Source organism: Gopherus flavomarginatus, chromosome 6 (genome assembly GCF_025201925.1).
Source record: "Gopherus flavomarginatus isolate rGopFla2 chromosome 6, rGopFla2.mat.asm, whole genome shotgun sequence".
NCBI classification, from domain to species: domain Eukaryota; kingdom Metazoa; phylum Chordata; order Testudines; family Testudinidae; genus Gopherus; species Gopherus flavomarginatus.
In genome coordinates this window covers 105,809,589-105,837,295 of record NC_066622.1, presented here as the reverse complement: position 1 = coordinate 105,837,295, position 27,707 = coordinate 105,809,589, and the positions used below count along the sequence as shown (strand labels likewise).

General features: G+C 40.9%; 1 protein-coding gene across 2 annotated transcripts in view; it reads right to left on the bottom strand.

Annotated features, from left to right (window-relative positions):
• KIF20B (kinesin family member 20B) overlaps positions 1-24,185 on the bottom strand; it is an 85,868-nt gene extending 61,683 nt beyond the window's left edge. For both annotated transcript variants that reach the window (XM_050959269.1, XM_050959270.1), the window contains exons 1-14: positions 24,153-24,185; positions 16,604-16,760; positions 15,745-15,831; positions 15,506-15,625; positions 15,145-15,283; positions 9,107-9,291; positions 7,274-7,328; positions 6,216-6,410; positions 4,519-4,630; positions 3,878-3,949; positions 3,648-3,794; positions 2,341-2,503; positions 1,057-1,377; positions 102-241 (exon numbers count right to left, since the gene is read on the bottom strand). In XM_050959269.1, the coding sequence (XP_050815226.1) occupies positions 102-241; positions 1,057-1,377; positions 2,341-2,503; positions 3,648-3,794; positions 3,878-3,949; positions 4,519-4,630; positions 6,216-6,410; positions 7,274-7,328; positions 9,107-9,291; positions 15,145-15,283; positions 15,506-15,625; positions 15,745-15,831; positions 16,604-16,759 (1,892 nt within the window). In that variant the 5' untranslated portion in view covers position 16,760; positions 24,153-24,185. The remainder of the gene's footprint in view (positions 1-101; positions 242-1,056; positions 1,378-2,340; positions 2,504-3,647; positions 3,795-3,877; positions 3,950-4,518; positions 4,631-6,215; positions 6,411-7,273; positions 7,329-9,106; positions 9,292-15,144; positions 15,284-15,505; positions 15,626-15,744; positions 15,832-16,603; positions 16,761-24,152) is intronic.
• Between the last annotated feature and the right edge of the window lie 3,522 nt (positions 24,186-27,707).

Below are 27,707 nucleotides of genomic sequence, written 5' to 3'. Positions count from 1 at the left end.
TATTTACCACCTACAGGCTAAGATTAAAAGACTGAGTTACAAGAGTGTAAACTATGTACAACTAGAAGAATATAAAGAAACCTAAGCAACTGTTAACTTACCTGAAATCTGTTTCCCGTTGAGCAAAATATTGAGTAAATTCTTGTGTGACTTCTTCACGAATTTTTAATTCAAGGAGTAACTTATCTTTTCTCTCATTGATCAACTTGCTTTTCAAGTCTTCTATTATATTTAGTAGCCTCTACAATGATCACAAATAATCTTTTAATGCTTTTATAAAGGAAATCTTTCTGAAAACTTATTTCTTAAATCACTGCTCCAAGAATAAAAGGTTCTTCAAATACGAGAATATTGGTTCAGATTTCTTTTCGAAATGTGAGCAACTGTTGTGTCCAATTCTGCTACCATTATCGGAAAACAGGAGGATGGGTAGATAGATTAAATGTTGGTAAATTGCTGTACCAGTGCAAACCATCAATATTGTATATATACGTACATAGAACATGCATGTTCAAGAATCCAAAGAACATTATAAAGTAGTATCTCACCTTTTAGAAAAATTTTCTAAGAAAGATTGGAACTATTTATCTGCTTGAAACAAGGTTCAAATTTGGAGTTTTAAACAGTATATTTTTAAAATAGACATTGTTTCTCAGGGAGCATTAGTTGGAGAATATATCACAGCACAATACAACCCAAAGCAAGAGTGGTTTCTAAATTTAGTATTGTCCCAGATTAAACGGATGAGCATGCTGAAACACAGAAAAAAGTTTGCTTCCAGAGATCTTGCATGCATAGAATATAGGTATAAAGGATTTTTTAATATTACTGAAGTCCACAGCTTGCCCATGCTGTAAAATACAGTACACTGAGAAGAAGATGTCTATTTACATAGACTTTCAGTAATGGGTGCAACCAAACTTAAAAAGCCATTTTCACACAGTTTTCCTCAACAGACAGCACACTTCAGTCCGCCACAAATATATTATACTAAGGATACCACCTACTCATCAAAACTTATATCATATTGACTCTGAAAGCATTCCAGGTACATACCACATACTCTTCTTTTCCAATAATTATTTTATTTTCCTCCTCATCATTTGGCATCTCTTTTGCCATATCATACTCCTCCTCCTCCTCTTCAATTGGCATTTCTTTTGCCATATCATGCTCCTCATGTGTCTCATTGTTATCCACAGTTAAATCATCGTCATCTTCTATCACATCTTCCAGACTCCTGTCCCAAAGTACAGTGGCTCTTTTTCTTGCTACCTGCATTTTAGTATCCGCATTATTTATGAGAGAGACTTCTCTTGCAGACTTCTGGACAAATGGCTGATCTTGGGGAGCATTAGAAGTGTCTAGAACACAAATCTGTTGAGGGAAAGAGGTTGTCAATTATGTATTAGACACTGATTAAGAGAATACTAAGCACTTATGGAGGTAACGGATATCCATGGCTGCAGGCTAGCATGCAACTACTTCATTTTGTTGGCAATGCCCACTTGCAGTTACCACACCTGAAATTTTCTGCCACACTACAAAAAACAGGAGTAATTTTGAATTGCAGAGAAGAGCAGGAATCATGCAGAAACTGCACTGTTTTGAGACCCAGCATTCTCCTGGAATGAAGCACTGGAGATTGGCTAGAGGGACAAAACCACCTCAGGAGTGGGGTTGCTAATTCCTTTGACATAGAAGAACTGCTGCTATGTTATTTTGGCAAGAACATTGGGAGACTCTCTCAGGAGCCAAAGGCAGTTTGTCCCTTTCGCAGAGTCAGACTGCAGTTAGTGCTGGAGAGTAAGAAACTCTCCCCAGAGACTGGAGGAATTAAAGGGGGAGGAAAAAACCTCATGTACTTCTCACCACATGCCTGCTGAGAACAAATAGCTTATAATCAATAAGAGAACAGGGAGAGATGTTTGCATTAAAAATATGAATGTTTAAAATTTCTGTATCAGGTCAGAGATAGGACGAGCCACATGTGTGGAAGTTGGAATTTCTAGGGATTATGGTTCTCTAGCTGGCAGAGTTCAAGAGAGCATTATAATCACAAAAGCTTTCTGTAAAGATTAATTTTTTTAAAATGTTTCCTTCCCAAAACTATGAAGTATTTCAACCAGGAAAGATTATAGAACATTAAATTTGATCATGAGGAGACTAATTTAGAGACAAAATTCAAAAAAATCACTGAAGTATAATATGGAAGGAATTTTAGAGACTTGCTTTAAGTGCAAGTATAACTTGTATCGATATGGAACTACTAAATTATCTTCATAATGTAACTTTGAAGATTTAAAAAAAAATAAAGCTACAAAGTTATAGTGCACTTACTTTTTGGGCAATCGCTGAGAACTTTAGCACATTGAGGGTTTCATCATATGCACCAGCACACTGGCTGATATTTACTATCATATATACCTTCCCTTTTCCACTGAAAAAGCCTTGAAGGAAGTGAGTTAGTTTACTTTCCCGAAATGGTATATGCAGCTGCAGCCTAAAAATAATACCAAAGTTAGATACATTCCAGTTCAGTAGGAAAAAAAGCCTCAGTCATAACATTTCAATCTGCAATTCCTGGATTATTTAACCCTATAAAAAACAGACCACATTAGGTCTTAGAAATTTAAGCATTAAAAATGTGTTAGAATGATAGTAAGCTATCACACTTCTAAAGATTCTACTTCTTATAGGTATTTTTAGTACCTCTCACATTACTGTAAAATTGGAGAAGGATGCAGCAAACAAAGTATGTACTTGACAGCACTTTGTACTTAGCCAGTTTCACTATTTCTCCTGTGTAGTGGTTGTGTGGATCTCCCATACAGTAATGCGGGTGAGCATGCAGAGAAAGAAGAGTTGTTGAATCACAAGACTGCAGGATTTCTAATTGATGATGTCTCCCTAATTTAATGCCACCCTATGCAGAGCCAACACGAGCCTTATGCACCATTTACTCTAGTTTGAGGGCATATGAGGAACTTAAGTGGTACATGGGCTTTATGCTAGCTCTTTAGAGAAAGGGTAATGGATTGAGGTAAAACCATTGTGATGTGGTATGGTGTCCAGAGATATCTATTAATTATAGCCATAGTTGTCCAAGGGCAGCTACTCTCTGCACTGTCCTAAGATTGAAGATTCCTTTCCATACTTAGAATTTGACCTACTGCTAGATGCAGTCCTCCCCCGCCCCCCAATCCACCTTCTCTGCCGAGAACCTCTGGTGCTTCACCAGCCTGGCTTGTACCTTAATGCTGGTCCTGACTTCCAATAACCAAGCACGAGCAGACAAGTGTACAGCTCAGGAAGAGTGAAGGGGTTTCCTGCCACAAAGCTTGGTTTACAAATAAAGCAGTCACTAGTCATGGAAGACTAAGCAAATTTATTCAAATTCCTACAAATTTTGAATAATCAGAATGAATAGCAAAATGTCTAAAAAGTGTATTAACTGCTACATTTTCAAAAAACTACTCCTTAGGGTGTTTAATCAGACTTCCCAGAAATTTTGCACATTTGGGCTGAAGAGTGGAAAATTTATCAAACTGCTTTTTCTACTGTAACTACAGTTAACATTTGTGCTACATGTTGTAGAAAGAAAAAATTTTGTGGCTTTATAGAACAGCTAAAGGTATAGCACCTACTTTGACTGTTGACTGTTCTTGAGTGCATTGATGCATTTGCCTAAAATCAGTAGAGAGGTGTTAATATTTCCACTCTCTTTCAATCTATCACCTTCATTGCGCGTCTTGGTACATCTCTCTGAGCCAGCAAGATCACAGAGCGCCAATCTGAAAATACAGATTAATAGTTATTTTGCTTTTCAGACGTTTTGAAGTCAGCAAAATGTTAGCTTTGAAATAAACACACTTACTCACTGACTCGTGTTACATTAGGTGCTTCGGAATCTTCAATCTTTAACATTTTAACAGTGAATATGCTGTGACTAAGAGATAAATACAAATTTAAAAAAAGAAAAACACTGGACTAATTTCAACATTACTTAAAATCAAAACATTTTAGTCTCTAATGCCTGTGTGGGGAGAATTTCATGATTGAAGATAGGGTGTTAAGGTAAATGTTCATGTTACAGCATGAGTGTGTGTATGCGAATATACACTTGAGACCTAAATGCAGCCTTTTTTTAATTGCTTAAACAGGCAAAGTAGCAGACTACCCCATACTCAACATTCTATTTATTATTAGAAGCCCAAGGACTTTTCAAACCCCAAATGAGACTGGAATATAAAGGCAAACAAACTTAACAGCTAAATGCCTTACCTTCAAGGAAGGCATTTCAGCAAAAGGTGTTCAATTCTTATGTAGGTCAATCTTATTGCAAGATTTGAGCAAAAATTGCAGTTTTTGTTCACCATTAAAGTAGGCCAAATCCAGAAGCTAAAAGGTCTGGACTCTCCCATCAACACAAGCTCCACAGAGATTTTAAAAATTGTTCAGTGTGGTTTGTGTATTCTACTACCCTATATTGAACAATATCAACAACAGTTCTCTCACCTTCTACTGGAGTAAGTATTCAGTTTTGTGCAAGCAATACTCTGGTGCTTCAACCCGAGCTTCAGAAGTTTAAAAGCTTCTTTTGAATCAGAAACCTGAATCCACTGCAGATCTTGAAAGGAAATACCAAGATTTCATGGGCCGTACATTATTTAATACATATATCTTGATTAGCACTAGAATAATACTTTCATTTAGACTGCGTTTTTGCTTTAGCATGCCCTCTTGTGAAAATGGCAATCACACTTGACAACTCTTTGCAATCAATGGAATCAATCTTACTGAAAAAAGTCATTGATCAGTATTTTGAGTCTACAAAATAGTGAAACCCATATTGATAAACGCAACAGTGCTTGTACCTGAAACCACCACAAGAGAACTTCAAGCAATATTAAGATGGTAACTTCTGTTAACTAAAAACACGGGAAAAATACAATAAAATTAGCCAGCGATAGCTCTCAAAGTAATCCTGGACTGTGACAAAAATCGAAAGTTAAATCAAATTTTGTTTCTTGTTTAGTTTATGCAGCCTTGTATTTTTGAGTTGATGTAGCCCTCAGTGTAATGGTATGTACTAAGACATGGCTGTAAGACTCTCTGATCCTGTATAAAATGCAGGTTTAGAATCTCTGTAGACAGGAAGTAGCTAAGTGGCATGTACACCAGTTTAACTTTTTAGGGTAGGTCTACACTGCAATTAGGCACCTGCAGCTTGTACGGGCCAGCTGACTTGCTTGGGCTAAGAGGCTGTTTAAGTGCAGCGTAGATGTTTGGACAGACCCTCCTACCTCGCAGGGACCTAGAGCCCAGGTTCCAGCCCGAGCCCAAAACATCTACACTGCAGTTAAAACAGCCCCTTAGCCTGAGTCAGTTGACATGGACTATCCATGGGTTTTTAATTGTAGAATAGATGCACTGTTAGGGGCTGAAGCTATACTTTGCAAAGGGGGTGGAAAAAAAAGCTCACACCACCATCATGCCCAACACGCACAAATAAATTCTTATTGGGCCTTCTAAACTGCACCTGGTTAGGTCTCTTTGCCTGCATGAGGTCACAAAAAACTTATGCTGGGGTGCAAGCAGGCAAGTCAGCCCTTGCAGAATTTCCATGAATAATTCAACCTAGCTGTGATCAGTGTAGCTTGAGAGATTTGAAGACATAGCTCCCTTCTTGAGGGAAGCCTATTATAATTGTGTGGCTGAGCTTTCACCAGACAGAGATATTACATGGCATGAGACTCTTCCTATACTTAGTTCTGCTTTTTGAGGTCGCTGGAATTCTTTTGTTAAAGAACAAAAAAAGATACTATGTAAAATCAAACAGCTTTCTTCAGTTTTGTTTCTAACATTTATGGTATTAGGAAAAAATAGACTTGGGGAAAAGAATTTTCTACAGAGAAAGTTATGGAATGGGATACAGGACCCTAGGAAGTGCACTCTGGAAATTAGGGGAACATTGTGGAAATAATGTGCATGCACATATGTACACATACTCAAGCACTTTAAATTTGGGGGAGTGAAAACTTGGAAACATTGCCATTTTCAGAAAGGATTACTCATGCTTGATACACAAGGTAAAGACATTCCTTATCCTACTACAAAGTTAATTCACATTCTTCAATGCTGGCACCAGGATGAATACACCTGAAATTCAAACAAGTTACCACTTATTATGCTGGTTATGATATGTCAGTTACCTTTTACATAAGAGCAGCCTTTGATGTCTTGAGCAAGACGTAGCACCTTTCTTTTCTTGTCATTTGACACTGGGAGTAGCAAGTCATAAATGCACTCATTGTAAATCTCACAAAAGGAAACCCAAACAGAAAATTTCATGTAGCTTGCCACACTCGTGTTAGGTTGTTCAGGTTCTTTTAGGAGTTCTTCCAAGTCTGCCAAAACATTTATTCAGTTACACAAATGCCCAGCTCAAATGAAGCCTTTAAAGCAATATGATAATTAACTTTTAGCTCAAGTTATATCTCAGCACAGAATTGACTAAATTAGATATTACAAAATATGAACTTGGATTCAGATCAGACTACTTTACAACAGTAAGAAGCAATTGTGATCAATAAGCAAAACACATTTTTTGGTTAACTGTGAATCTCTACCTACCTACATTACATTTTATCATGACAATCACTGAAGCTTACCTGTTCTTATTCAGCGGCAATAATTGGTTTAATACCAAGTTTTATTAGATACTTGAACTCTCTCAAAAACTAACATCTTCAGAACATACTTGTTAATTTAACACTACTTTTAAATCTTTCCTTTTAAAAAAAAGATTGACAATATTATTTGATATATCTATCTATGGGGCTTATTTTGGATTTCCCCACCCTCACAGAATAAATTTAATTATAAGTAAGTGCTTGTAAGAGTTGCTACGATGACAGCACTAGAAATACCACCATTACCAGCAGGACAGGTTTCCCTCCTACCCCAGCCACATCCTACTCTGGAGTCTGCCTTAATTCAGACCTAGATGAGTACTGCAGTCTTCTTATCAACTTTATCTTTGGTCTCTGACAAGTCTAACAATTGGAGTGGTTTGTGTCATGAGACCCATCCACAAGAAACTATATATAGACCAATTTGTTTCACACAGCGCAACTGCTGTCAAATGACAAACACTTTCAACTACCAGAAACCTGGGCTCCAAGTGAATCACTGATCTAGAGAATGGCCCTCAGCCTCTTAAATAAAAGAAGGGGGCAGGGGAATTAAATGGTTTTAATATAGAACATACCTTCAGATGATTCTGAAGTTTTGCTGTGATTGTTTATGGTATTTTGAGAGTCTACCTATAAAACAAGTACAAAAGAAGGAACAAAGATCGATTTTAAAATAATGTTGTCCTTATGTCACGGTCAATAAAATAATATTAGGTATTTAAATCCATTAATTTTGCAACATAGTACTACTGCTCCACTGAAGGCCAATCAATTTTAGCAACGATACGCCAATAGAAGTTTACTGGCCACATGAAGTTTCCAGTGGTTGCTAATGTCACAAGATTAGAGAACCGCATCTCCAAATTTCTAATGGGCTGCATTCAAACTAACAAACTTGGAACAGCAACAAAAAACTAGAATGCTCACTTGAAGAGCTTAGCTAAATGATTGTATCACCACATATCCTGTTAAGAGACCATGCTAAAGTCTGTTTCAAGCTGAAATTAAAAAAAATTAGATTCCAAAGACTATGAGGTACCATTTTTTGCTAAACTTATACTTGTAAATCAAAGGAAGAGGAATTCCTACTGCTAATACTTAAGTTTATGTATACTTCCAATATCCAGTTTTGTAATGGTAACTCACATAGTATGGCTGCCAATAGCAGAAATTGAATTCATCTACCAAGAACTATAAATGCAAGTGCAGTGAACCTTCAAAAGAAAACATGGATCAAAAGTGAGGTTCTTTATATGCCCATGATAAGCTGATATCCCATCAACTGATTCATGCAACAGCCACAAAAGCCAAGTGGTTATATTACTAAAACATCAAAGAGGATTTTTAACTTTATACACACAGGCACAATCCTGGCCCCACTGACATAAAATGGCAGTTTTTCCACTGACTTCAGTGGGTCACGATTTCAACCACCAAGCGTAGGTTACAAGCTATCTCTCCCCAGTCTATTCTACTTTCTCACCTTCACCATCCTGTGTCTGGTACTTTCCTCTACCCTATTAACTGCTCCGGCACCCAGATTCAAAAACATAAGCAAAAACATACATCTACTTTTCTGATGTCTTTAAAATGTGTTAGGTGCTGACTGAAATATAAGAATCCATATGTTGGAACTTTGTTTTAACTTAAGCTTTTTGCCTGTAATCTCCTAATCGATGTTTTAGTTTAAAAAAAATCTTTGATATTTTCTGTGCTCTCTTTATACAAGTTTGTAATCACATTTAAGAGATTTTACTGGAAAGCTTTGCTTTTAACTCAGGTTAAAGATCACACAATAAATGTGCTCCATCTCACCAAAAGTACCACTACTAGAATATCCAGAGGACAGTCTGGCATTTATTTGCGTTAATTTTCAATCTGCCTTTATAAAGAAAGGGCAACCCTCTCCAGGTAGTCCCAACTTCCCACCTCCCGTTCATTTTTGTTTGTGACGTTCCATGCACTTTAGAATTTTGTTTCTATATCATGGTAGATGCCATTTACATTTCAAGTCACTCAGCTAGTTGATGTTTATGTTAACAGAAGACTAGGCCACTCTGGAATGTCAGCATTCCAGATAACTTTTTTCTTACCACAACCCAAGAATACAGTGCTGCTTCACTATACTCCAGGGCAGAACAGCAGCAAAGGTAGGAATAACTGGGTGAAGCTCCATCAGAAAACCCATTTCAATCCACTCCTTATACTAAATCCCATCTTCCTGTTCCAAAAAAAACTCTTCCTTTTCATTTCTACAAAGTTTCCATATCCAAACTTTTAGCCACATCCATGTTTGATTGCTGCCTCACCTTATTGTCACGAAAAGATCAATCTTACAAACTCAGTTGTGTGTGTGTATACACATATGCTCTGTGTGCACGCGCGCCATACAAAAAGTTCTGCCATACCTCTTTCATTAGACGAAGTATTGAATTTTTAACAGCAATTTCTTCTCTCACTTGATCTTTAGTCAGCCTTATATAATCTCTACATCGAAGGGGTTTGAAATCCATATCTGGATACAGTTTGCCATGAATGCTTTTAAACAACATATCCATAGCTCTTGGCAGAATACCAATGTCAGCTTCTGTCCCTGTAATCAAAATACATGAGTTATATCAAGGCCCTATATGCTCTTGGAAAGCAAGACATTGGTGAAAAAGTTAGAACTCAACTTTCCCTTCAGGCAGTAAAAAGGAAGTAGAGGTCCTTTCCCCCTCATATGCCATCATAGTTACAAGGCAAGCTGCACCTTAAATACCTTTGTAGTCCCTCAAGTGCACCCTTCAGGCAACAGGCTTCACTTCTCTCAAGTGTAGAAGCCCACAGTTCAATCTTGGTTGGACTGACTATCTGGGTTGCTGCCCCTCTTGTTTCCAACTGTGTTAACCCAACAGGTCCAATTGTATTTGTCACCTGCACGAAACTTCTGTACAGTAGACTCTGACCAGTGACTGATTAAAGCAACTCAAACAGCTTCATGGATGTTTATCCATCCAAAGAGAAAACGGTTAAGACAACAAAAGCTATTACACATCTGGTCTTACCTACACTTTATCCTTTCCTTGAAAGTATATGAAGGTTCCACTTAACCCGGATTCTCTCCCTCCTACCTGCAATCCCATCCTTTACCTCAGGCAGAGACAGACGGCCCTCCTGCATTCTCCGCCTGTGTCTGTCACTAGCAGCATCTAAGATCCAACAGCAGCTGGCAACTCCCCTCCCTCAGAATTAACTGTTTATGGTCCTTTTGATCTCTAGGCTCTGGCACTGATAATACAACTGTGTAATTTTTTGTTGGTGCCTGAAAGGAACCTCTTCCCACTTGGTTGCCCACCCATTATTCCTTAGCAATTGTTTACCCTGAGAGATTTAACTATTTTTTATTCCTGCTTGCTCTTCCTAACCATGCCTTTTAATTCACTGTTTAGTCAGACAGAATCAAGCAGGTAAAACAAATTATATATCAATACAGATATTTCCCTTGTTCTCCCCATATGCCCTTTGGTATTAGCGTTCAGTGATTAGAGGGGATGGTCATGTAAGCCAATTAGCAAAATTAGACCAAAAGTGAGAAATTATATTGATAATACTTGAAAGGGGAAAATAAGACCATGCATTAACTATCAAACTCAGAAGAATAGCTCAGGGTCACAGTACCTTTTATTTTCTTACTTGACCAAGGAGGGAGGTTTACCCACTACCACCTCTCTCCAAGTACACTTGGTAAGTGTAACATGTACAAAATGGAGTATCCTGCCTCCAGACAGGAAGATACATAACTTAAACAAGTGATCTCATTTATCTCTCTGGTGGCAATTTGCCTAAGTCTCAAAACCATAACACTGTGTGACAGTGTGATTAACAGAGTTTTTGCTCAGGAGAGTCTGACTAGAGCAGAAGGCAAGAATACATGTGTGCGGGCAAAGCAATCTGGAAGGCATTTTACTCCACTTACCTGCACTATGGTTTCACACCCCTTCTCTTTCACAAGCACCTTGTATTCGTGACCAGTGACTAAAAGGCACTTCGTAGTGTTAGAATTCTTTTAACTGACAGGATCTCTGGGGTGCAGCCTAGGACTGTGGGACCGCTTAACTCTCTCCAGCCTGGGCTGTCTCTCACAGTGCCTTGCTAGTGACCAGCAGCAAGCCCTTTCAGGCACTGTAGTCACCCAGCGCAACAGCATGTGGAGCCCCACACACCCAGCTACATTGCATGAATGCTCCCAGAGCCACTCATGAATCACACAGAGAAGGCACTAAAGCCAAATCCCCCCAGCTCTGTACCTCAGGAATATACCATCTTGCACTTCTCATGATGGGCAGTGCAGATTTATTAATTGGTTCACCACTTCAGCAATGGAAAGTGGATATACACTAGCCTTTGCAAAACCTGACAGATTTGCCACAAACTTACTGGTAAAGATAAACAGTTAAACCACTGCATTTACTATAAAATGAGATTTTAAGTGATAGGCAAAAAAGTCAGAGTTAATTACCAAAAGAAATAAAAAGATAAGCACACAGTCTAAACTCTCAACTCTGTTAGACTGGGAAACATCTAGATTAAGCAGCTTCTCCCCCTACTGGATATTGCAGTCCTTAATATACAGATTTGTTCTTTAAACCTGGGCCAATCTCCTCTGTTGGAGTCTTGTTTTTTCAGTGTCAATGGGATAGTGCTTCAATGTGGCTTGAGTGGTTGCAGTGCTCTGAAGGAATAACAAAAAAACCCACCTCCACAAGGGGTGTAGCTGGTGCACTGTCTACACTGCCACTTTACAGTACTGAAACTTACTGCGCTCAGGGGGGTGTTTTTTCACACCTCTGAGTGAGAAAGTTGCAGCGCTGTAAATTGCCAGTGTAGACAAGCCCTTAGTTGTTTGCATCATACGTAGGGGCAGGAGAAGGGCCCAATATGTGTCTGCTTTTTGTGCTTGGAAAAACACAAGTCCAGGTACGTCTAGGCGCACTGCTGAGTCTCCACGCAAGGTTGAGCAACTTCCGTGGTGTGGCCTCATGCAGGTGAGTCACTGAATTGTAGCTTCCTTGCTGGACAATTGTTGTGAATGGGTTGTTTGAAACCCCACCTGGGTGTTGGTTACTTTCCTTGCTGTTGCCTCTGAGGAGCGAATATCTGGCTGATTCCTCAACTTACAACATGTTTTAGTGACAACCATACAACACAATTCTCATAACTTCATATGTATTAATATACATATATGGAGAGAGAGAGAGAAATTACCTTCAGCAGATCATAACCTTGCCCCAGATACATATAAAGCAGGCCTCATAAGGTAAGATTACCATTATATAAAAAAAATGAGGAATATGGGGGTTACAAGATGCTCCCCCGAGGTATACTATATCACATTGTCCATTTTAAATACACTTTTTTAAAAGCATAAAGTGCAGCACTACCCTAGCAACTGTGTCTCTGGTGCTGGCAGCTGTACTAAATATAAATAAGTAGTGGTGATACCAAGAGGCTACGTTGGGGCTACTGCTCATTGGGACATTGTAAGGGAGTGGTTTCAGATATCATTAACTTGAAATCTAGCCAGTTTGAAAGAATTTCAGTGTCATATCTGCCCCCCTTCTCCAACCCACCTCCAGTACTGTGTTTTTACAGTTTTTTTTTTTTTTTTTAAAGATATAAGTGTCCCCCTGTTGCTGTTGGAAAGACCCTCACAAAACACCAGTAGAAGCTGGCTAACTCCATTGAGGGAAGCCATTAAGCCGACTATACAGAAAGTATTATCAAACTATGCACTATGTATACACTATGCACTATGTGCACTATGTATACAGTTCAAAACGAAAAAGGCTTTTCTCCAGTTCTGTTATTTGTAATACTAGGAAGTTAAAAAAGTGATTTCAATATATTAAATTTGGTGTACTTTTCATATTCTCTGCCAGTGTCATACATTTTACTATTTTGAACTGAGAGCTTTGCTATATTTCGCAGCTTTTCGGAAACACCACAATACATAACACTCTGCAGAGTGTTATCTTAACACTGCTAAACTTTTTGCAACTTTCAGGTAATCTATTTGAGATCAGAAATCAATTCTTACATATTTGAGCAAGAGCAATTCCTGAGATTAATGACCATCTGGAAGAGTTGCCAGTGCTCATTAACCATAACCTACCACCTGTTCTTCAGGAAGTAATCTGTAAAAAGATTACTACTGCTAATAAAGCAATTGTTTAATTGTTTCAATAAAAAGCAATCAGAATAGTGCTGTCAATCTACCTGGTATTTCTAGATAATTAACACCTAATACAGCAGCCACAGCTGTTTTGTTAATTATGATCTATGATTGAATTCACACAAGACTAGGTATGTCCTATTTTCCTTCCTTTTACAGGAAAATTTCTGGAACTAAAGGAAGGATGACATCTGCTGGTCTGCAATGATGATGATTGTTAACAGTACAAAAATATTGCACTATTGGAGCAGCATAGATTGATTTAAATCGAGGTAATTTAAATCAAGTGGAAAGCGTCAATTTAAATAATCAATTGTAATCAGCTTTTCCATTTGTACTTCAGGTATTTTCTAAAAAAAGAAGAAGTGCACTTTTATTGGTTATTATAACCATTAAACATGTTGATTCACAAGTAAATTGAGATTTGGTACATCTTTTTGCTACCTAGGCTGGTAAACTATATACACATTTAATAAGAATTTGAAAATATTAGGCTTTATAATTACTTAATTGTACATTTTAGTATGTTAGAAAATAGTGAATGATATATTGCTTATTTACCTAATACACCTTTACCTTGATTTAACATGACCCAATATAACACAAATTCGGATATAAATGTGGTAAAGCAGTGCTTCAGGGGGACGGGGCTGCATGCTCCGGTGAAGCAAAGCAAGTTTGGTTTCACCTATAAACACAGTAAGATTTTTTGGCTCCCAAGGACAGCGTTATATCAAGGTAGAGGTATAAACGTTTTACTCATTTGTGTCAAGCCACATTAGGATGGCAAACAGAATTTAATCAAACAAAACAGCATATAAATTTTTATTAAACAAAACCTGAAATGTTTTACATACAAACTTCTCTTATCAAGACAAGTTCCACAATATGACTAAATGATGTATTAAAGATTTACCAGTAGAGGGATTAACTGTAGTCAGTGAATTAAATTGTCAGGTCAGCCTGGGAAATTTTTCAAATATGCTTAAGTGAAAGTGACTGGAGCTAAAGTTCCTACTTGTCTAGGTCTCTTGAAAATGACCCATCTAAGTTACTTAGGCTATCTTTCAAATTTTTAAAAACTAATACAGCTCATTCCCTCCTTTCTTGTATTCATTCATCAACTGGAAGAACAAGACAAGTTTTCCTGCTTTTTCAATTCCCCATCAATATCTCAACTTTGAATGAATTAGTCCAAATAATGAACATATTCCCTGTGCCTGCAGAAAAGGCTACTGTTTTCAAAAGCTGGATTAGCAATTAAATGCTGGTTCCAGGACTTCAGCTAGGACTTCCTTCAATTTAGTGGTGTGACTTGCAAGCACGTACTGCTTGAATGGTTCACCTCCAGTCCTGAAATTTGTTATGGTTGGCATGACCACTGGGTGATTATTAGATATGCATGTCATAACAGCATCTTCTTCAGCAGTTAGGCTTCTACCCCAGTATACAGAGTTGAGACTATTAGCAAGAAAATGGAGGTAGAGCAAGTGCTTGATATATCTGCTTCTTTACTGCCTGCAATTTCCTTTCTTCAGTGTCTCCTTTAGTTCCTTCCAAAATTCGACTGCATCGGTGATACAGTAGTCATCTTTCTGCAGTTTGCCCAAAGCTAAGAAAATATACTGAAACCTATCTTCCACAATTCTCTTTAGTCTGATGTTGACTGTGATAGTTCCATCAATTTGTGAAGAAAAATCGTGACAAGATAGTAGTCAGAGTAAGCCAGTTCTTAATATGCAGCTCAAAATAGTTAGACACTGAATTCCATCATACAGCCTGAGGAAAAATTAGTTTTGATTCTCCTTCTCTGGTCAGAGAAGTTGAAGCAAAGCGATTGTTATGGAAGTATTGTGCAATTTCAACATTTTCCTTTATTCCCGAGTAGTACTGAAGTCTTTGGCAAAGAAAACTACCCCATCAAATAAGCACTGCACTCATATAATACATTTCAGGTTCCCTTCATTGTCTCTTAGATTTGTTTCCTGGATTTTTTTCCTCATCTTTCTTACATTTGCAGCATTATCTACAACCAAGCTACACACTTGATTTTTCTGTTTGTTATAGCTTTTGCTGCTACTACTTCTAATTATTCTGCTGTATGGGCATTTCCTGATGTATTAATCATTTCTGTAAAATGGACAATCCCAGCTTGTCATCACACAATCACATATTACTGGATTATTACACAGATTTTTGTAATTTCATGGTTCAAGAAAATGTTAATAGTACCTTGGAATGTATAGGTTTTTCCAGCATTTGTCACACCATAAGTGAAAATAAGACGATTGTGTCCCTCCAAGAAGTCTTGTACTGGTTGTTTCACAGTACCGTCAAAGAACTCTTCCTGAGTTGTTTCAGGTCCAAATACCTAAGCATTAGCAAGAGGCAATTGCAGTTGTTTTAAGAAGGACCATTTGGGGGGTGGGGAAGAAAGAGCAGTTTACATCTAAGCACTTTTCATCAGTTAAATGTATACAAAAATGTTCCCAGTTTTAAAAGAATTAAAAAAAAAACAAACAAAAAAAACCACAAAATAAACTCATTTAGAGCAAGAGTCAACAAGTTTCCACATTACAAAAATGAAGCTTACTCGTGAAAAAGTGAATTTCTGCACCATCTGCCCTATATTTTTTTCACTCAGCCGACAGATCATGGAATTCTTAGGACCCTTCAATATAATGCTAGTTGAGTCTTGAATAGAAACACAGTCCTGTAAAAAGGAAAAAAAAAAAATGATTTTTAAGCTCAGGAGAAAAACTGTACATTTGCATCTTAGCTAAAAAAGTTTTGTAAAAAAGAACATTGAGTTTTATGTAGAAAGAGCCATACCTGAGATTCATTTTCTTTTTCAGTTGCTGTGAAAGGCCTAATACGAAGGCAAACTTGTATATGTTCCTTGGAATCCAAACTGTTCCTCTTAAAATAAAAATAAAAAATTACCTTCAATTAATAGCATTGCTATTTAGTTTGAATGCCTAATTTGAAAATTAGCATGATAAGATATTAAATACTAGTTATTTTAGGTCCCTTCCCCCCTACCGTAATTCATTCATTTATTGCTGCAAGTACTTTGGTCCTTCTAGAAATTCACCTTAACCTTATGAAATATTTTAAATGACTTCTTGTGGCATAGAAAAATATGCATACCAAAATATTCTATGCAGTTTAGGCCAAGTAGTAATTGAAAATAAAAGCCACCAGCATATCCCATATTATCCTTTGTATCTGGTAATTAATTTCTGCATTACTAGGGCAGGACAGGAAGCAATTATAGATTTTACCAACATTTCCTGCAAGTTATTGTTTATAATCATCACTTTGTGTGTTGGTATCAAGAGTACCCAGCAAAAAGATTAACTTCAAAATAAGATGAAAACAGGTAGGCCAGTCAATATACGTGAACAAATAACATCTGAATTTCTCTGCCTCTGATGTCAGAATTTAGCCTCTTATAATTAGAGGATCTTTTTTTGATTAAACACAAAACAAACTACACAACGACAGGACTATCAAGGCACAAATACAGGAATTCATTACTATAGCATCTAATTTAAAATGTTTCCCTTTTATTTATACAGAAGTATGGATATGCTTGTTGCTTCATCATTAAAGCAACAGGATATATAAATGCTTCACAATTTAAGTATTTTCATTTTTTAAATTAAAGTAGACTGTTTAACATTCTCACCTGGCTTATATCCAAGTTTGAAGAAACCAGGGAAAATTCATCTGAGAGGTCTGCTTTAAGGTCCTCAACATTTACTGGTCCATTTCTTGGAGATAGCTCAATACTAGCAATATAGGATGGTCTTATAATTGTTGCTTTATCCAAAACTGGTTCCATGCTGCAAAAATAAAGCCAACTATTTAAATAGCATGGTAAGCCTGAAGACATGAGAAGCCATCATAATACAAGTTCATATTTCTATATGTATTTTATTTATTTTCAACCTTTCAACATAAATACAGTTTCCAACAACAGGCTGGGGCAAAAAGAGAAAAAACCATCCCCAAGAAGTGCACACAAACTTTCAGTTGTTAGCTAAAGAGGAGCTATAGCCTGGAAGGATGAAGGGAGAGCATTCAAAAGAATACAGACTATTGACAACAATGCTACCACCCACCATCAAGTATAAATAGGCAGGCCAAAAAAGAATTTGAAAAGCAACTAGCAAAAGACACAGAAACTAACAGCAAAAATAATTTTAAATACAGCAGCAGCAGGAAGCCTGCCAAACAATCAGTGGACCCGCAGGATGATTGAGGTGCTAAAGGAGCACTTAAGAAAGTGAAGACTATGGTGAAGAAGCTAAATTAATTCGTTGCAGCACTCTTCACTGCTGAGATGTGAGGGAGATTCCCACATCTGAGACATTCTTTTCAGATGATAAGCCTGAGGAACTGTCCCAGACTGAGGCATCAATAGAGGTGATTTTGGAACAAATTGATAAATTAAACAGTAATAAGGCACAAAACCAGATGGGACTCATCCTACAGTTCTGAAGGAATTCAAAAATAGGATTGCAGAACTGCTAGCTACGGTATGTAACCCATCACTTAAATCAGCTTCTGTACCAGATGACTGGAGAATAGCTAACGTAACACCAATTTAAATAATCAAAAAACCACCACCAAAACACACACTTTTCACAGGTGATCCTTGCAATTACAAGCCAGTAAGCCTAACTTCAGTACCAGGCAAATTGGCTGAAACTACAGTAAAGAACAGAATTACCAGATACATAAATGAATACGATTTGTGGGGGAAAGAGTCAGCATAGCTTTTGTAAAGGAAAATCATGCCTCACTAATCTATCAGAATTCTTCGAGGAGGGGGCAAACAAACATGTGGACAAAGGTGATCCAGTGGCTACTGTACTTGGACTTTCACAAAGCCTTTGACAAGGTCCTGCAAAAAAGTCACTTAAGCAAGGTAAGCACTCATGGGATAAGAAGGAAGATCCTCTTCTGGACCAGTAACTGGTTAAAAAAAATAGTAAACCAAGGGAAGGAATAAATGGTCAGTTCTCAGGATGGAGACAGGTAAATAGCAGTGGCCCACATGGATCTATAGTAGAACCAGTGCAGTTCAATATATTCATAAATGATCTGGAGAAAGGAGCAAACAGTGAGGTGGCAAAATTTGCAGATGATACAAAATTACTCAAGATAGTTAAGTCCAAAGCTGACGGTGAAGAGTTACCAAAGAATCTCAAAACTGGGTGACTGGGCAACAAAATGGCAGATTGAATTCAATGTGGACAAATGCAAAGTAACACACACTGGAAAAACATGACCCCAGATATATATACAAAATGATGGGGTCTAAATGAGCTGTTATCACTCAATAAAGATCCTAGAGTCACCATGGCAAGTTCTCAGAAAACATCTGCTCGATGTGCTGCGGCAGTAAAAAAAAGTTAAATGTTAGGAACCATTAGGAAAGTGATAGCTATAAAAAAAACAAACAGTAAATATAATGCCACTATATGGTACACCAACACCTTGAATATGTTGTGCAGCTCAGATTACCCCATCTCAAAAAAGATATTCAAATTAGAACACAAGAACGGCCATACTGCATCAGACCAAAGGTCCATCTAGCCCAGTATCCTGTCTTCCAACAGTGGCCAATGCCAAGCGCCCCAGAGGAAATGAACAGGTAATCATCAAGTGATCCATTCCCTGTCTCCCATTCCCAATTGGAAAAGGTACAGAGATGGTCAACAAAAATGATTAGGGGTATGGAACAGCTTCCAGATGGGGAGAGATTTAAAAGACTAGGACTATTAAGCTTAGTCATCACATTTCCAAGGGAAGATATAGAGGTACTCCTGGAGGAATTTTTTGCCACTCTGCATGCACAGAATTTATGTCCCCCACAGATTTTTTGCTTCCTCACAAAAAAAAAAAAAACAAAAAAACCACACACCCCAACAACAACTTTCTGACCCTCCCCAGCACTATGTTTTGTGGGCTCAGGGCAGCCAGCAGAGAAGTAAATCACTGTGGGGGAGGAGGCAGGACTGGGGAAGACCCGACCAGTGGCTCTTTCCCCTGCACCAGGCTCAACTGCTAGTTCCAGCTGGGCTAGTGAGGATGGGACTTCCTCTTCCCATGGACAGCATCTGGGGCCAGGTCAGACCTACTCCCAGATTTGTCCCTCAGCTGAAGGAAGCTCTGCAGACTCCTCCTCCCCATTCCCCCTCTTCCTGATCCCATTGCAGCTGAAGGAGGAGGGAATTTTCAACTCTACAGTCAATTGTGGAATCAAGTGGACACAACTTTTGCCTAGTCGACACTTCAGGTCCTGATTTTTTACCCAAAACTGTGTACTCTGTAATGTCCACCCCTCTCCTGGACAGCTCAAAGAAATAATAAGGTTTGTTCTTCTGAGACACCAAAACCCACCAGCCTGCCACATTAAATGGAATTAACATTCACTTTAATTCCAACAGTACCGGTGCTTGACTTTAAACATCAAATATCATTAAGTACCCATTTTTCCCCAGATGTATGTATTAACACTATTTCACAATTATATTAATCACTATATGTCATTAGCTTTCAGAAAAGACATCACTTTATGCACTTTCAAAATACAGTAATATTGCACACTGATTCAAATCACTTAAGGTTCAGCCCTGTCTTTGTAGATCAGTAAACCTTTAAAATATATTCTTCTGGGGGTTACCCCTCAAAGTAAAGTTTCTGAACCTGAGAGAAAGGCAACATGGGAGTCTGGGGGTGAAGGAAGCTCTGTGCTCTTTTTCCCTCATCTGGTGTTTGCTGAAATGCAAATTGTTCTGTTTCTTGCCATCACCTCCCCCTGCTGTCTTGATGGTCCTGTTTACCTCAATTTACATATAAGCTGTAAACACCCACTTTATTGATAGACCTATTTAACAACTCTGTCTGACATGCTTGGTTTAAACACACTTTAGTCATAATTCTAGCATATCCATAACTCAATACCTACAGTGTACGTAAATCACAAAAATATTAATGATCAGTGAATTCGTTTTTAAATAATAACTCACCTAACAAGGCATATTCTGTAATAATCTTTGTACAATAGTGTGTAGGGTGTGGACTTCAGGGAGATAGATTATCTATATTGAGAGGAAAAAACCCTTCCATCCATGTAGGAAGTATCTACATTATGGCACTACGGTGGCCTAGCTGCAGCACTGCAACTGTATTGCCCGTAGCATTGACATAGACTGATGAATCACAGGCTGTTCACCTAGAACCGTGGTCCCCAACCTTTCTGTGGCCAGTAGCACATTCATGTTTTCAGAAGAGTGTGGTGGTTGCCAACACTTTTTCAAGGCTTATTTTGTATTTGTACATTAAATATGCAAAACATCATATTTAATATAACATAATATATGAATCCAGAGAGAAGAGAAGCCGGAGAGAAGCTGCGAGGGCAGAGAACACCAGCGCCCGCAGCCTGCAGCCCCGGAGTTCTCTGTCCCCATCAGGTGTGGGGCCGCAGCTTGTCTCACCTGCTGGGCTGTAGGTGGGCCCTGTGCCTGCTGGGAACAGAGAACACTGTGCTCGCAGTCTGAGTTCTTTGTCTCCGTCAGGTGGGGAGCCATGGCTTCTCTTCCTTGCTGGGCACTAGGTGGGCACACATAAATGCCCCGGTGGGCACCACGTTGAGAACCACTGACCTAGAAGACTCAGACTTTAAGGCCAGAAGTAACCATCATGATCATTTAGTCTGACCTTCCGTACACATTGCAGGCCACAGAACCTCACCCACCGACTTCTGCAATAGGCCCATAATCTCTGACTGAGATACTCAAGTCCTCAGATCTTGAGTTAGAGACTTCAACTTACAGAGAATCCACCATTTTCTCTAGTTCAAATCAGCAATCTGACCAGGGGAAAATACCTTCTTGACCCCAAATATGAAAAGTTACCCACATGATCAGGATTGAGACTCACCAACCATACTCCTGGGAAAGAATTCTCTGTAGTAACTAAGAGCCCTCCCCATCTAGTGTCTCATCTCCATCCACAGGGGATATTTGCTATTAACAGTCACAGATATTTCCTACAATGGTACGTGGCCTCTCATCACACCACCCTCTTCATAAAACTTATCAAACTCAGTCTTGAAACCAGCTAGGTTTCTTGCCCACACTGCTCCCCTTGGAAGGCTGTTCCAGAACTTCACTCTTCTGATGGTTAGAAACTGTCATCTAATTTCAAACCTAAACTTGCTGATGGCCAGTTTGTATCTATTTCTTCTCATGCCAGCACTGGTGCTTCACTTAAACAATTCCTCTCCCTCAATGGGGTTTATCCCACTGATGTATTTATAGAGAGCAATCACCTCTCTCCTCAGCCTTCATTTGGCCAGGCTAAACAAGTCAAGCTCCTTAAGTTCCCTTTTGCAATGCAGGTTCTCCATTCCTTATATCATCCTAGCAGCCCTTCTCTTCACTGTTCCAGTATTTACTGTGGTATTTCATGTTCATAGGACCCTCCTTCTGTCAGTGGTGCACATCCTTACCAGGACTGCTTGCACTGATTTAAGAAGGGCAGAGTAAGGGGCTGAGAGCCCAAATGGCAGCTGGGCTCCCAGCATGGAACTGAGAGCCCAGATGTGAGACCTCCTCTGCCCTGGGTTGACAACCTGAGCTGTGAGCCTAGTGCAGGGTTCACAGCACAAAGTCTACCTGCCTTTCTTGTCAATTTCATGATTACCTCAGGCTCAAAAGGGGGCTCACAGCTAAATCTGTGAAATTGACAAGAAAGGCTGATAGGCTCCCTGCTGTGGGATCAGAGCTGGGGCTGTCACTCCAGGGTGGGGGGTAGGAGTTCCAGCTGTGGGCCCTATGCCCAGCTAAGAGCTGGGGGACATGGGGGGGGGGGCTGGAGCTCTGAGCCAGATGCTGGCCTCAATTTCATAATAGGAAGCCTACCAGTCTTTCTTGTCAATTTCACAGCTCCAGTTGTGAGCCTAGCCTGCCAAAGAAAGCAGACCTATGAAACTGACAAGAATGACAGCCAACATCAGTAATGCAGTGTCTACATCAGTAGTTCTCAACCTATTTAGCATTGTGGGCCATTACCTGGGCTGCAGGTAGAGAACCACAGATTAACCCCATTCACAACCACTCAGACCCTCTAAGCCCAGCACCCCCACTTAGAATCCCCTCCACAAAGTGAGGCCAGAAGCAGATCCCCAGACCCCACCGGATGAGCTGAGCAGCCTTCACCACACAGCTGGGCTGCAGCTGTGTGCTAATTGGGCCCCATGTGGCTCAATGGTTGAATACCACCAGTATACATGGACACTGCGTTGCCCTAACTACACCAACATAAGTGCTACGCCACTCATGTTTTATGTCGGTGTAGTACGGCACTTACATTAGCAAGAATAAGGCTATAGTGTAGACATTGACATAATCAGGTCGATGTAAGATGCCTTACGTGGCCCTAACTCTGTAGTGTAGACCAAGCCTCAGTCTTCTGCATCCACCAGCCTATAAAATACAGATGACATTTGGCCACCTTTATAAAGTGTTTCAAGAGCTACAGAGGTGAGCTATGCAAGAGTAACAGTCAACTTCTGCCCCAATTTCTACTCTATTCAGTTCCACCTATGTGGGGATGGGGTTGCATGGATGAAAGTCTGGGCAGAATTTGGCCCAAAGTATTATCAGGGCTTCAATAAGAGTACACAGCACCTATTAACGAGAAAACTGAACCTACTATTGGAGTGAAATACCTGTGCTGTGATAGTCTCAAAGCCACGTCCACTGTAATTATAAAGATAAAGAGTGCACAACTGTTTTATTCAAGTACTCTATTTAATTGGTAGGTATTCATCAGTAATACCTATTGACCAGTTATCTGATGTTAATTTTAAAAGAGCTTTAGGTGTCTCAGAATAAGCTCTCACATTCCCTACATTTGTTAATTAGGACATAAACAAGCGTGCCTTAAATTCTATTAATAGGTCAAGATAGGAACTCTCTGTGGGCATGACCACAGGGCAGGGGCAGAAAAAGAAGCTTTTTTCTTTCAGAGCCCTCTCCACGCTGAAAAAGCTCCAGAGGAAACCCCCACCACCACCCCATCACCACCAAACACACAGCTGTTTTTCTGCATATAAAATCCAGGGCCAGCATTAGGCGGTAGCAAGCAGTGCAATTGCCTGTGGCCCCATGCCACAGGGAGCCCCACAAAACTGTTGGCTGGGCTTCATTCCCACCACAGTTGGCCTCAGGCTTTGGCTTTCTCCCCTGGGCCCCCGTGAGTTTAAAGCCAGCTCTGCTTCACAGAGCATTCTGAAACCTCCTCATGGCCCTCCAAGGAGCCACAGACGCCTGGTTGAGAACCAATGCTATAGGGGACACTCAGGAAACTTAAGGCAAATCAGTTAAAGACGTGAAGTTAATGACAAGAACCCATGAAGTACAAGTCCCTTGCATAGACAAGGAAACTTAGAATTTGCACCAGTGACCTTTCCCCCTAGTAAGAACCTCTGGTGCACTGCTATTTCCCCCTAGTAAGAACCTCTGGTGCACTGCTATTTTTTCATTGACAGAAGGGTTTCCAACAGAGCAGCCTCACTAATATCTGAAACCAGGCCTATGCTTTCTCTCCCTCTCCCTTTTCACGCTGAGTCGGAAGTTGTCCTTACTAATTATGATGGTTCCTTTTTGCAAATACAAGCTTGAAGCCTGCAGAAGGTATGGCACTTAGTCTGCAGATTCCCACTTGCTATGGACAAGTGGGTTTTCCTAAGTTCCCATGGCAATACCCAGCCCAGGCACACACGAAGAGAATCCGTCACCCCCCTTACCGGAAGATTTAAAAATCACGCTGGTTAACATGTCACTCACTCAACCAATAACAAGAACTCGGCCCTAGATAAGCCTGGTGCAGCTCAGCCAGGCTATTGCCGCCGCAACTCACTGTATTCCTGCCTCAGGAAACGCCTCAGCCCGAGCAGTCACCCCTGACGCTGTTACAGCGCCCCAGCTGCGCCCCCGAGCCCGGCCTGCCAGAGCCCCAAGGGCGCTGGGAGCCAGGGCAGGCGGCCCCAAGCTGCCTATGCCGGGGCACGACTCCCACGCCGCACCTCACGGTCCCCAGCGCCCCAACGGGGAGAGCCGAGGCAGAGCCCAGGCAGGGAGAGGAAGCGAAGCCGAAGCGACCTCCCGGGGTGCGGCTCTGGCCCGGAGACTGGCAGCCCCTCAGCCCGCGCTCACCTGCGGAGGACGCGAAACCTCTCCACCGCCAGACTCGCCGCGGTCCCTTTTCAAATCCACCCAATGGCGGCGCGCTGTGCCGCACAGCACCATGGGAGCCGAGGGGCGGGCTGGGCACCAACGTCTCCGCACAGGCCAGGCTGGGACTGGCGTGGGCGGGGGCGTGTGCGGCTGGGTTGGGGTCGCGGCGGGGCAGGAATCTAGCCTGGTTCGCTGCTGGAGGGGCAGGGGCGCTGCCTCGTGTGGGGCAGGGAGAGGGAAGGGTCCCTCTGCCGGCGGGCGCTGTGCGAGGGAGCCGCGGAGACTGTTGGTGCGGGGGAGGGAGAGCCCTGTGGCAGGGTGCGAGTCACTGTGGTGGCGCTAAGGTGACCGTGTTTCCCAAAGTGTGGCTGCCTCGATTCCGCCTTGTGGCGCAGATTCTGCCCGGCGTCGGGTTGCCTGCTGTAGGAAAGGGGGAGTGCTGGGTAGGACGGGAAGTCAGGTTGGTTGGAATTAGGGTACGAGTTACATGCATGGTTTCATTCAGCTGTGTGAGCGGGCCTGAGCCACACGTGGGAAGCCGCACCTTGCTACAAAACAGCCGCCACAAGGCAAGCCCAAAGGTACATGGGCATCTCAGGCTGAACCAGCTAGTTTGCTGATCAGGTTGTTTCTGCCAGTTCTTTGGGCTTAAAATAATCCTGTGCAGTGTCAATAAGCAGTTCAAATGGAATTGTGAACACAGGGTCAGATTAGGGAAAAAAGGGTTGGTGGTGATAGGTTTCCAAATGCTTACCCACAAAATAAACCCTGCCCACATGAGAGGCTACTCAGTAGATTGTACAGATGTTAAACATGTATCAAAGTTCTCAAACTTCACTACACCCTGACCCCCTTCTGACGACAAAAATGACTCCAGGAGGGAGGACTGAAACCTGAGCCCACCCGAGCACCTCCACCCCAGGCACGGGGGGCAAAGCCAAAACCTCATCTCCATCACCCACGGCTGGAGCCCTTGGGCTTTGGCCCCAGGCAGTGAGATTAGAACTTTGTCCCTGGGCCCCAGCCAATCTAATGTCAGCGCTGGTGACCCCATTACAATAGGGTTGCTACCCACTTTGGGATCCTGACCCACAATTTGAGAACTTCTGGCGTACATGATCACTTGTTTTCTAGGCTCCTTGTACCCTCTGGGCAGTCTGAATACACCAGTGGGCTCTACTTAGCTACTTGGTCTTGGATTTTCTTGACTGAGAAGGGACCTGGCATTCTTCTCCCCAACCCGTTCGCATGTGCTAAAATGAGCTGTTAGTCACCCTAGATGTTGCAGATTTTTATAATGTGATCCTCCTCCTTTCTTACATGTTTTGATGAGCAGAAAAAATTATAAATTATTTATTCTTTCTCTTCCTCAGTTCCTCAGCTGTGAAATTGGGATACTAGCCATAATAACCCAATAGACTATTGTGAGGAAAAACTTATGAATGTGTCTGCGGTGCTCAAATATTAGTTATAGTTACGTTTAGAAAAGCATATAAATATCAAGGCCCCAATCCTGAAATATATAATGATTAATTTGTGAGTTCTTCAGTGGTACTATTCACATGTTTGCAGTTAAGCAAATGTAAAAATGTTTGCAAAATCAGGGCATAAATAAAATAATATTTACCACATTCTCATGAGATAGATATTATAATCACTATTTACATTGCAGAGATAAAGGGAGAGGGAGGCATGCGTTAGGACCCTAATTGAGCTCTGGGGTGATCACTACTTCCCACCACTCAACGCAGATGTAATGAGGTTGAGCAGTGCTCATATAAGAAAAATTAAAACGACTGATTATTCCTCAAAAAAGGTTTTTTATTACTTTCGACTATAAATGCAACACAAACAAAATAAGAAAAGCAAGATTAAAGACCAGCACTGAATAAGGATTAATATAAATGGCAAGTTTTACTGAAGACAAGCACAAGTACATGTAAAAGTATTAGTCATTAACTATTCATTACTGTCTTAACATATAGTATCGCTACAACTTGAGATCAATTCTGCTTGAGCAGCCAGACTTCTTTACTCCATAACTTTACCATACATTCACCCGAAAATATGTTACTCTTCAGTTGGCCATTTTCTGCACTGGCCAGGTACAGACGGTCGTGAAGTCCACGTCCTTTTGGTTCAGGGGGTGTGGGTCAGGTGTTTCCCTTACGACCGAAACACACACACACAATCCCGTGCTTTCGTACTTTTTATCTGATCTGTCAGCCGTGTTTTAAAACAGACCAACCAGTTAGGGTCAGCCAAATGTTTATTGTGGTTAGCGTTGTTGCCTTGGCTGTATAATGTATGCTTACTTATCTTCTTGTGTCACTTTGACCATATAATTTATACTTATTTTCTTGTAAACAGTTGTTTTAATTGTGGGTTAGACAAGCTGTGCCCAGGGGCACAACTTATCTTGCTTAGAATGCGTTATCTGGTTGCAGTGTGTTTTGACCACAAGTCTTAGCTTACTTCTGCAAAGCTTGCCCTTTTTACCCTAGCACTGACGATACCTTTGTTCTTGGCAATACTTTTGCTCAGAGATTAATCACGTGCATATGGTGAAAAGAGGAAGAGGTTAAGTGACTTGCCCACATCCACAGAGCTAGTCCAGTTCTTGAGTTGGTATTAGCAGGACTTTGGAGCGGAGCCCAGAGCTGGAGCCCGGAGCAGCTCCGGAGCAGTGGAGCTACAGGTTTTTGCCTGGAGCTGGCTCCAAAGCCCTGGGTATTAGAACTCAGAATTCCAATCTTGCCTCAGAAGTAGTATAAGCTCTACCATCAATCAAACGTTAACCCTGCCCCTTGACTCCTTAAGCACTGCCCACCTGTCACTAGAAGTCCAGCCCCGTGGGAGTATTATTTCCAGACACACGACTGGAAGCAAGGTGTATCATATGACCCCTCTAAGAACTCCTCCCACCGCCCTCTACCAATCAGGATGGGTTTCACCCGCATAGGACTGCCCCGAGAGCAGATTTGACCAAAATAGGGCAGATTCTGGGACAGGATGGACCGCCCAGAAGAGGTTCGTGTGATCCCTCTAAGAACTCCTCCCTCTGCCAATCAGAGCACAGCATCATCACCCCATAAGTCCCAGCGCCAGTCAGAGGAGGCCATCTCTTACTAAGAACGCGTGTTTTAGAAATCGTGGAAAGGCTGAGAGGAAACATGGACTCCTTCACCACCCCCGTGAGGTCTTCGGACTTTGTTTTAGCCCCAAGAGCCTTCGACTGTCTGTGGAGAAAGCACTACATCAGTGACAGACAGTTCCAAGGACAAGGAGGTAGGAGTGGCTGAGAGGAGCCCTTTGGCCCAGCCATTGATGGATATGTCGGAACCCGAATCTGAAACCTAACTGCTCGTGAGACATCCCGATGAGCATGATGGCCTCTCATCATCCACCCCGTGGAGGAGGAAGGTGAACGCAGCTCAGGGGAGTCACCAGCAGACAAGGTGAACGGAAAAGACATCGCTCAGGTAAATGAATGATTAAGAAGTGATGGTCGATGATGGGGTGTAATGGGGTTAG